This window comes from Anser anser (assembly GCF_964211835.1).
Source record: "Anser anser genome assembly, chromosome: 16".
Classification (NCBI taxonomy): domain Eukaryota; kingdom Metazoa; phylum Chordata; class Aves; order Anseriformes; family Anatidae; genus Anser; species Anser anser.
Window position 1 is genome coordinate 10,195,558 of NC_139737.1, and position 11,062 is coordinate 10,206,619.

Sequence of the window (11,062 nt, forward strand, 5' to 3'; positions counted from 1 at the left end):
AGCAGAAGCCCAGACATTTGGGGTGCACTGTGCTAGGAAGTGGAGGAGATGTCACCCCATTGCACCAGGCAGAGAGCCAGGGGAGCAGCAGTCCTCGGCAGAGTAAACGCGTCCTAGCTCCATGATCTACAACTTGCCCAAACAATTCCTGCACATTTTACTACACTCCTTTTTGAATGAATTCAGCATGAGAAGGAAGAAATTATATTTTCTCCATGGTCACTCAGCATTTGTTTATCCGCCAGCATAAAGCCACCCCTGACATTTTCTGGAGGCTTCCTGTTCTCTGGCAGGGTAATAAACATTATTAGCAAAGACAGCAGGGAGGCAAGGTCCTGGGGAGTACTGCAGAGCTTTATGGTATGTTTGCAAAAGGCGGCCAAAAAGATTACATCAATATGTGCAGAAATACAGCTGCAGCATCGGCACCGTGCGTGGCTGTGGGTTACAGTCCTCTGAAACCACACCACGAAAAACTGCTGTGATGTACAGCAGGGATAACTTTGGGGAAAAAAAAAAAACTTCCTTTGTGGGTATTAAAGTGCCATACATCTTTCTTATTGTATCGTTTGTAGTTAACGGGCACTGGGGGCCTGCTCAAGTCTGTAGCTGTGGTCTTTGAGTCCTTGAGCTGTGCATGAGAGGGGCTGGGAAGGGCTGGATCCGCTGGGACGGGCTGTGCCCGTGGCCATGCAGCAGCTCACACCTCGTGTCTGCTGGTGTGTTTCTAGCCTCGCTCTCTCCTGAGATGCTCTCCTCCTCGTCTCGAGGTTGCGTGTTTTGGCAGTGCCATTTCTCCATCTGATCCTTATCGCTCTCTTGGCTGCTGGATGTCAGAGCAGCGAGGGCGCATTCCAGCTTCACAGTGAATAGCAACACGCCCTGAGCCGCAAGTATGCGCTGCCTGACGTGCTCGGCGTTGGCAATGGCAATAGCAGCCCGCCCTGGGTGACACAGCCACATGTCCACAGCCAGCTCTGTGTGGCAGTGATGGCAGCTGGTGCCACAGGGCTGGAGCAGCTGAGACAGCCTGTACAATCACAAGGGAAAATACCAATAGAAGAGGAGAGAGAAGCCCATCCTGAAAGAGGAGGATGTTCAGCGACACTTGTCACATACTCAAGCACATTTTCTCTAATTATAATTGACCCTTAAGAAGGGATTAAAGAGACCACATTGAAGAAGTTCAGTACAATTATTGAAAAAGATAATGTCCATGAACAGGCTTAGAGTTGGCTGGGACGGAGCTAGCTTGCCAGGCACTTGAATTTATTGTGTGCTTGTTTGCAGCCCAGAGAGCTTTCTCATTATTACGCTAGGTTGCACATATTTTTCTTTTAATGTTATCCTATCTGCATCCTAAAGTCAACAAATAGAAGGATGCTTCCACCGCTCCTGCCTCCTGTTCTCTGCAGCCATCGCTAACAGGGTACAGACTCTCTCTGCTCTGCTTTGCCTTGCAGAGGACGTGGCAGTGGTTTAACTGCTCGCACGTTATCAGGGCAGGCTGCAGCACAGGCACGGGGCAGGCTTGGGCTCAGCAGCTCATGCAGCTCAGCATAGGAACAGCAGAGACTTTTACATGTAGATACTTACAATGAATACCTAAGAATATATTGCAGCCTGGCTGCAATTTTTGGTGCTGCAAGCCCATCCATTTCACAGATGTTTGCATCAAAGCAATACATTCTCCTAGGGCAATATCTTTTTCCTTGCGGTGGGTCAACCAGCACAGCATGGAACTTTTTGCAGCCTGGAAGGGGCAAGAGCTGCTGGGACCAGGGTAAGCTGCCACTGGTCCTGGTGGCTGCCTGCATGTCCCACTTCCCTGCACACTTTAGGGATGTTTTCACGCTGCACCTGTGACTGTGGAGCTGCCTCTGGGGTGCACAATGCCCACAGCCCTCAGTTTTGGCCAGGTGTGTAACGCTGTGCCTCTTCTTTTCCCTCTCTTCCCCACTGCAACTGCGGTTTGGAATTGCAGGGATGGCAGGAAGCGCAATGAGCTGCATGGGAAGCAGCATTGAAAATTCACACACACAAACCCATTACCCCTGAGCCTGCACTTGGCGGGTAGAGCAGACCCAGCCTCAGAGCCGATAGTGCCTTAGGTGGGTGTGAGGAGCCCCCAGAGCCTTCATCCAGCCTTTTTCCAGGCTGTCTGGCTCTAAGAGTCGCAGTCTCCCTCCTTAAATAATTTGGGGAGCGAGGGGAAAGCTGCCTGCAGCATTGCCGCCTGCCCAGCGCTCAGGGGATCAGCAGCAGCAGGGATGTGGGCAGCGCTGTGGGACCCCGCTTGGTTTCCATTAGCTCGGGTTGCTGCACTGCAATTTTTAACTCAGTTACATTGTTTGTGAAAGGGGAGTTTATAAACGCTTGTCACCAGGAGAACAAAGTTACATAATTAAACAATTTACCAGAGAGTCTGTGGCTTCAGTGAAACTCCCTGGTGTCATTCAGTACTCCAATAAAAATACTGGGTGATACCATAAATATTGTAAATGGCTCTAGGTGGTTTCCGAGGGCTATGTCAACTGTTGATTGCATTCAAAAAAGAAATGAATAAATGAAATTGCAGGCAAGATGAAATTTAAATAAATAAAATAATGGGAAAAATAAAGCAAAAACATTTTCTTTTGTATTTTGAAAGTGCTGGGGGATGTTTTTGGCCAGCATGAGAGAAGACCGTTCTGTTTACCAGAATTACGAATACAGAGCATCTGCGTGCACTTGTTTGTAGGTTGTATATGTATGACTGCAGGGATGGCGCATGGATGCTTAGATAAAATCTGCCCACAACATGAAGAAAGCCCCTTATTTGACCACTTGTGGCATGTGCAAGCTCTAAGCGTGGAGCCCAGGAACATGTCCGTTCCCCTGGCCCAGCTGCCAGGATCCTGCAGCCCTGCGGGGCCGGGGCAGGACCTGTGTGGTGGGAGCTCGTGAGTGCTGCTTGAAAGCGTTCCCGAAGCAAGACAAATATTTGCCAGGCGTGCTCCCACCACGCGAGTGACAAGTAAGCAGTACGGAATGCATTAATAAAATATAAATACTCTGAAAAAGAAACAAACGCCACTTTTCTGCTCCCCGAAGAGGAGAAAACAAGGACGAAAGGGCCTCGCAGCACCTCCAAAGGCAACGGTCGAGACATTTTATTTGCAGGGACTGCGCCGGAGTCCCTCTGAACACAAACTGGGGGGGCTGGGGTTGCACATCTCCCGGCAGAGCGGTGGGATTTCAGGGTGCCACGAGGCCCCAGACAGCTGCTCCCCGGACGGGGGGGCTGCACACCGACGCTGGGGCCGGGCGGTGGCTCCGAGGCTGTCCCGGGAGCGCTGAGGGAGAAAAATCCCAGCGGCGCCGGGTCGGGCCGGGCCCACCACGCAGCGGCCGCCCAAGATGGCGGAGCACAGCTGCGCGACGCGCATGCGCGCTGCGGTCTCGGCGCCTAAGATGGCGGCGGCCGGCAGTGCTGAGGCTGTGGACGGGGCCGCGGCGCCTGTGGGGGGCTCGGCCGAGGCGGCCGCGCCGGGCCCTGCGGTGGGCGAGGCTCCGCCGCTGCCGGGGCTGCGGCTGGTGCAGCAGGGCGCCGAGGCGCGGGTGTACCGGGGGCGCTTCCTGGGGCGGGCGGCCGTGGTGAAGCTCCGCTTCCCGAAGCGGTACCGGCACCCGGCGCTGGAGGAGCGGCTCAGCCGGCGGCGCACGGCGCAGGAGGCGCGCTCCTTGCTGCGGTGCCGCCGGGCAGGTGGGCACGGGACGGGACGGGACGGGGGTCTGGGAGGGGGCAGCCCTCGTTTGCCGGTGGCTGGGGCGGTCCGAGTGTCCGCCTAGGGCCTGCACCGGCTTCTTGGTATGGTAACATTAGGTAACAGCCACCCTTTGTCCTTTTTTTTATAGGGATTCCGGCCCCAGTGGTCTACTTCGTGGATTATGTGACCAACTGCATATATCTTGAAGATATCGTAGGCTCGATTACTGTTCAAGACCACATTAATTCCGTACAAGACAGTGGAAATGACACCAGTAGCCTCCTTAATTTAGCAGAGAAGATGGGCGAGCTGTTAGCAAGGATGCACGATGAAGACCTCATACACGGGGATCTGACGACTTCCAATGTACTTCTGCGACCACCCACAGAGAAGCTGGACTTGGTGTTGATAGATTTTGGACTCAGTTTTATTTCAGGTCTTCCAGAGGATAAAGGGGTTGATTTGTATGTTCTGGAAAAAGCCTTCCTTAGTACTCATCCCAATACAGAAACCCTGTTCAAAGCCCTACTAAAGACCTATGCAGCAACGTCTAAAAAGTCTGGCCCTGTGATGAAAAGGCTGGATGAAGTGCGGCTAAGGGGAAGGAAGAGATCCATGGTGGGGTGAAAGAGAGCAGGCATCGGGATGGAGAAATATTGCTACTTAGGTTCTGCGAGTATGGTTATTTATACTTCCAGTTGGTTTTATTTCACAGGTTACTATTTTGATAACTGTGTCATATTAAATAAAAATGAATTTGTAACAGTGTCGTAAAGTAATTGTGAGACGTGAGCACAGATGAAAGACAACTAAAGGTTACTTCTTTTGTAAATGTTAAACATTTCTTTTAAAGTGGAACTTTCAGTGCCGTTCCATGGGCCTTCTTCTTTGTGTAGTTAGAATCACACCAGTTGATCTTCCTCAGCCCATGGACGGTGGATTTCTGGGAGGTAGGAGGGGCCTGAGGGTACCAGAACATCTACCAAAGATAATTAAGACAAAACAAATATATTATTTTTTCTCAGAAGACTTGCTACAAAGGGCTTAAATACATTATAAAGGCCTGTATGCATCCTGAAATTTTTAGGACTATAAATTTCAGGACATGGGCAATGGCTGAAATAGAGTGCTACACATAAGACAGGTTCATTTATGTTTCCAGTAGTAATCTTCTCTCTTTTAACTTTCAGTTGATATTATTTCCTTAAGTAAATACAAAAGAATGTGAAGAACGGGTTTGTGCTGGGAAACCTCCTGTTTAAGCAAGAAGTCTGCTGTAAATTTCTGGGTTTGCAGCTTTGTAAGTTGTACTGCTTGAATTGTGATTGCCTGCCTAGGTGGGCAGGGGTATGGGTGTTTTTTGGTAACTGTCCCTATTCTAATTAGTTTTCTGGGTTAATCCGTCTGATAGCGCCAATGCAGGATGATCCAGAGGAAAAGTTTACAAACCCCATAATAACCAGTCCTCTGCACTATTAGTAGAATGGGATGCAAGCTGCATGCTGTGTGTGAGCTTTCCTGCTTCCTTCAGATAATGATTCAAAAGGAAGAACGCAGCTCTCCCTGCGTGATGTGCTGCGCCGGGCAGCCTCTGTGCTGCACACCGAGGAAAATCTCTGCCCCCCAAGGGGGGGGGGCGCAGAGTTCCCTTACACTGCGGCTGCTGGAAAGCACTTGGGCACGGCTCTGCGTGCAGGCCAGGCTGAAGGGAGGCGGTGAAGCTGCAGGCGCTGCGCATGGCCTCCGTTCGCAGCCTCGGGCTCGTCCTTTCCAGACAACCCCGTCCCGTGGGCACCAGGCACTAGAAGGCGCTCGCCGCACCGCGCTGCACTTTGGCCGGTGGCGCCGCCGTAACGCCGCCGCTCTCCAAGCCAAGGGTCCCCCGTTCGCGTCTCGCAAGTGTCCTAGCGCGGCGGGCTGCCCGTGCCCGGCGCGCATTCACTTCCTTGCCAGAGGAGCCGCCTGGGCGAGTGCTCGGCCCCAGGTGGGGCCCGGGTTCCACCGACCCAGCCACAGCTTTGTCAGAGGTCCCGTTATGTTACCCCCTCGCTTTCTACCTTTCAGATTTTTCTTGCGAAGGAATCCCGCAGCCTGCTCTGGGCTTTTCCCATGGCTGGTGATGGAAGCCAACGCCCCGGGGTTTTGTTTTAACTGCTGGGTGTACCCACTGTGCTCACCCAGTGCGGAGCACGCCTGGGCTGGGGGCAAGGAGAAGGAGCTGGGTTTTTGTGCAGGGAGCCTCCTCGGAGAGCTTGCACCCAGCGCTGCAGCTGCCTGCCTGCCGAGTGAATGCAGCAGTGCCAGCACTGCTCGGTCACTTTGCTCTCCCCAGGCACCCCGGGGTGGAGCAGGGCCTTGTGGCGTGGTGGGAGCAGGTGGATGCAAGCTAACGAGTCCCCTAACGAGGCCCGATGTGAGCCCCGACATGCTGCCCCCCAGCATGCCTCGCCTCCCTGCCCACCACCCCCATCTGTACAAACACGCTGGGACTGTCTCCTGGTGGTGCCAGGATTGAGTTATGTTTGTAGAGCCCTTTGAAGTGGCCTGTTTCTAACTATCATGATGTTTATTAAAATGCAGCTCTCTCTGCAGGACCGTGGAGTGGAAACAAAGCTGATGGACTGCAAGTTTTTATGGCCAGGGAGGAGCCCTGCGGCAGAGCTGGGGTCAGCTGCTTGCACGTAGCGCCGGGCTTCTGGCAGGGACCCTGGGCTGGCCTCCTGAAATCTGCTGCGAGGTGGTACATCACAACAAGGCAGAGCATTGCAGGTAACGAAAAGCAAAATGTTTTGCTTTTTCATCGCATGATACAATTCCTCATTATTTAAGGCTTGCTTTTTGCACATCACTACATTGCTGTAGTGAAAATCAGTAGGCAAATCACAGCCGGTGCATAGCCACAAAGAGGAGACTCCGGACATGCGGCGTACCCAGCCTGCACCTCCTGCAGCCTCAGCTCTGTCCCTGGTTGTGCCCTTGGGAGCTGCAGCTTGGATCATGGATGGCTCCGAGTGATGCAGGGAGAAGCAGAGATGTTTGCTCTGCCCCAGGCAGGCTGTTTGGATCAGCCCCAGGGGTGTGCACAGCCCCCAAAAGTCCTGCCTGCCTCCCGGAGGGCACTGGAAGGGCTGGCAATGTGAAAGGGGACGGCTTGTATTGCACGCAGCCACTGGGTGTCTCCCTGCCATCGTCACCAGCGCTGAAAAAAGTCTGCATTTGGGAAAAATGGTCTTTCAACAGAAAATAGTTGTAACCGTTGCTGGACACGCAGCTGGTCACGCTGCTGCTTTCTGCTGCATAAATATTCCTGCTTTTAAGAATGAATTTCTGTCTCAAGAGACCAATGTCAGGCCTGCCACAACTATTAATTTCCAGTGACTTCTCGGCACGTGCCCCTGCTTGTATCACACCTGGGCTTCTCCCAAAGTGCAATGAACACGAGGGGTGTGCAAACAAGCTGTGAAAAAAGAATAAAAGGAAAGAGGGAATGACAAATGAAAGGCAAGTGGAGGAGTTTCATTAGAAGAATTTGCAGTGTTAGGATTTTGAAGGAAATTGCCAGTTATTGATGGATTTTTTTTTTTATTTTTTATTTTCCCCTTATTGTAGTGTCTGATCACTATCAGTGATTTATTTTGTGGAAGTGGGTTTACCAGCCTGGCAGTACTTTGCAGTAATAATGATAAATTCTGTTTTGCCCACTGATCCAATAAATACGCAATGAAAATAATGTGATTTTTGGAGGTAGTTTTGGGTTGTAGGCCTATAGGACCACTTTGAAGAAAAACAAATGGGGAAGAAAACACATACTCTTATGGCAAGAAATAGGAATGAAGATGCAGTTGCTTAATCCGGGTGTGCTGTTACCATGACTTTTGAACAGTGCCTCTTCTGTGCGGGCAGTTACTGTGTGTATATGTAAAAACTGTGCATACAAGTTATACAGTGTAGGTTTTTTAGTCTAGGCCTTGATGTCTGCAGGAAATTGATATTTTCCAGTTTTGCAAGATGCAAAACATTGATAACCTTTTGCAACCCTCCTCTCCCATCAGCGCTGATAGGAAACCAAGCTAGTGCAATAAAAGCATAAAAGCTCATTTGTAACCCAGAGTTCAGTGTGTGAGGGTCACTACAGAGAGATAAAGCCTCTCTCTGGCCCAAGCACAGCCTGTGTCCCACTGCTGTCCCTTTGGGCACCACACAGCACCTCTTTCTTCTGCGCTAAGCTCAATGTCCTCTGTCAGTAGCGGAGAGTGATGGCCCAGGAACAAGCGAGGTCTGATCCCAGCGGTGAATAGGGAGCCCAGGGAGGGGTACAGCGAGGGCAGCTGGTGCTGGCGCTGGAAATGGGGGTGATGGAGATGCAGTTTACAAGGAAACTAATTTAACCTGAAATCCTTGAAGGCCCCTGCATGGAGCTTATAACTGGGACAGGCTGGAGGCTGAAGCCTGTGCCCTGAGGGGCCAGGCGGGTTGGTGGCAGGGGCTGCCCAGGCAGGGACGTGACTGTGTCTGGAAGGGGAAGATGGAGATGTGCTCCCCTTCCCCCGTCCCTCTGCACTGGCAGAAAGCTGCGTCTTTATAAGAGAAAGAACAGACCATGGCATTGATGGCTTATTGTTCTTTTGAAGCTTTTTTCCACTCACAAGGTTGATTGTGAGAGGAAAAGACTAATAGAGCTCCTTTGGTCCAGCATATGGCACAGGCTCGTAAGCGTACTCCCAGTCTGGCTGATGGCTCTATGGGGTGAGCTCCACGTGTTTAAGCCATGGCATTGCTTTGGTGGCCTGAATCTTGCTTTCAGGTCCTCAGCCACCTTCTTCAGCATTACACCACTATCCGAGTGATGAAGTATGCTGCCATCACCCACCGTGATGGCGTTGAGGTGGCACAGGAGCCTCCCACTCATTTCTCTATCCACATAACTTTTTTACTCACCATGTCCAGCAGTTAAAAAAGGCAAGATTTTTTTTTTTTTAAAGAAAAATCACCAGAAAAACCACCACCACAACAAAAACCCCATTGCTTTCTCTTGGTCAGCTCTGTGCTTTCTCTTGGGCCCCCAGGAAGGAGCAGGAGTGTTTGCCAGCGGGGCTGGGGCAGCCGCGGGGCTGGCAGCCAGGCGGATGCCGGATCCTCGCTGTGCCAGCAGCCCCCGGCAGTGTCCAGCAAAAGCTTTTGTCTCCTTTCGGCTGCTTGAAAGGAGCCGCGGAGATGCTGTGGCATCCTCTTCAGCCCCCTGCCTGGGCTGGTTGTGGGGATTAACTGATCTGTTACTGTTTATGCAAAATTATCGACGTGCCGTGGAGGAGGTGGAGGCCAGAGCCGGAGCAGAGTCCGTTCAGCCAGGGCAAGAGCCCTGGTTCCGTGCTGCCTGTGTCCCCACACTCTTCCTCTCTAACTTCTTGTTCCCTCTGTGCCAGTGATTCATGGTTTTTAGAAGCTTGAGAGAGCTTTTCTCAGTGGGCTCTCTGCTTTTTTGTCCAATTCATTCCACTCTAACTTCTTTGATGCTCTAGGAGTGACCGGCCGGGAGGTAGTAGCTCTCCAGAGAGCTGATTAGTTGTGACAATGGAAGGGTTTCTCTGCTGAGCAGGATTTTTAGACATCTTTCATGTCATGGGCCCAACTCACCCAGGTTTTGAATATATTTAAAGCACTCAGAGGATGCTGGCAAAGTACTAAGTCAGGGGGTTGCTTTGCTTTCCCTTTTTTTTCTCCTCGCTGCTCAGCTTCATTTAGCCGCCAATCGCGATGCAAAAAGCAGAGAGAAAACCCAGCTCCCTCGGCTTTGATCTGCTCAATCTGATAGTGTCTCAGATCTGCCTGCTGCCGTCTGTGCCCCTCGCTCGGGCTCCCCGCAGGCACACACAGACCAGCAGCTGCCGTGCTGCTCGCTGACACTTCCCTTGGCCACGGGGGGATCCTGCCCCACGCACGCCCCCTTTTTCTTTATGATGTCCCACATCGAGGGCAGAGCTGGGAGGAAAACCTGCCCTCGGTTATACCTGGGCAGCTCCCGTATTTTCTCTTTGGCTGATGATTGAAGCATCCTTGCTGTGTGACTTTGGCCCAATTATGTTAAGGGCTTAGTCATATGCTTCTCACTTGATTTCTGAGGCTCACACTTGTGTGCGTCAAGACTTTGCCTCCTGCTTTTCCAGTATTTCCTATGGTCCTGTCCCGTTCCGCACCGCTGGCCTTTTGTTTGCTTCTGTTCACTCATTTTTAACAAAAAAAGCGTTTCACGTGGTCTTGCAAACAACTCGTCCAACATCTGAGTCCCTATTCAAACTGAATTGTCAAAAGCAATCCCAGCTCCCTGTTTTTCTCATGCTTTTGACTTTTTTAATGATGCGAATTTGTGTATCATTTCTGACCATGGGGGGGGAAATGTCAGAGAACAGGTAGCCAAACTTCCAGGTCTGGGTGCCTTTTTGTAGCCATCAGGTGTACTCGCCATTTCTTTGTAGTTCGATGCACTGAGCCCTACCAGCAGGCACCCTACAGCCTGCACTACTCGGAGCCCAGCTGAGCACGGCAGGCGGTGCCAGGGGTTCTGACCCCATGTGTGACACCTCCACCACTGCACCCCAGCTGGAGCTGCTGCACGTGGGAACGGGGCAGGACGAGGGGCTGCCCCGTGGGCCATTCTTCGGCTGGGGCTGAGCTAAAGGTGCGAGAGGCTTTGGCTGGGAAGGGGGACCGGGAGGACGTGATGTGGCCATAGGTGTCTGGGAGGGGGTGGGTGCTATAGCAGGGCACTGCGGTGGGGTGGTCGGGGTGCTAGAGTGTTGCAGGGCAGGTGCTATAGGGTGCTATAGTGGGGTGCTGCGGTGGGGTGTCTGCTACAGCAGGGCAGGTGGTGGGGTGGTCAGGGTGCTATAATGGGGCTGTGAAATGGAGTGGTCAGGGCGCTGTAGCAGGGTGCTGTGGCAGGGCGGGCACTATAGTGGGGCAGCGCGTTGGGGTGGTCAGGGCACTACAGTGTTGTGGGGCAGTCAGGGTGCTATAACGGGGCAGTGTGGTGGGGTGGTCAGAGTGCTATAGTGTTGTAGGGTGGTCAGCGTGCTATAGTGGGGCAGTGCAGCGGGGTGGCCAGGGCAATATAGCGTCGTAGGGCGGGCAGAGCACTGTCGTGGGGCGCTGTGGCAGGGTGGGCGCTATAGTGGGGCGGTGGGGTAGGGCGGTCAGGGTGCTAGAGTGTTGCAGGTGGGCAGGGCACTGTAGCAGGCAGTGCAGTGGGGTGGTCAGGGTGCGCTATAGCGGGGTGCTGTGGCAGGGCAGGCGGTGGGATGGTCAGGGCGCTATAG

The 11,062-nt window shown here is 52.6% G+C and overlaps 2 protein-coding genes across 3 annotated transcripts; both read left to right on the top strand.

The window, feature by feature from the left end:
- The first annotated feature begins 2,820 nt into the window (after positions 1–2,820).
- Positions 2,821–4,512, top strand: TP53RK (TP53 regulating kinase). The gene is made up of 2 exons (XM_083802225.1): positions 2,821–3,745; positions 3,898–4,512. The coding sequence occupies exons 1-2, from the start codon at positions 3,400–3,402 to the stop codon at positions 4,374–4,376; spliced, it is 825 nt and encodes a 274-aa protein (XP_083658351.1). The 5' UTR covers positions 2,821–3,399; the 3' UTR covers positions 4,377–4,512.
- A 141-nt stretch (positions 4,513–4,653) lies between these two features.
- Positions 4,654–11,002, top strand: LOC310882854 (uncharacterized protein). 2 transcript variants are annotated; one of them, XR_014573175.1, is made up of 3 exons: positions 4,654–6,162; positions 6,342–6,518; positions 6,612–11,002. XR_014573175.1 is itself a non-coding variant. In XM_083802223.1 (2 exons), exons 1-2 carry the CDS (start codon positions 5,233–5,235, stop codon positions 6,432–6,434), a joined length of 1,023 nt encoding a protein of 340 aa, XP_083658349.1. In that variant the 5' UTR covers positions 4,654–5,232; the 3' UTR covers positions 6,435–11,002. The 2 variants fall into 2 exon arrangements, 1 of the variants encoding a protein (XP_083658349.1); XM_083802223.1 differs by having other exon boundaries at positions 6,342–11,002.
- Positions 11,003–11,062: the final 60 nt, after the last annotated feature.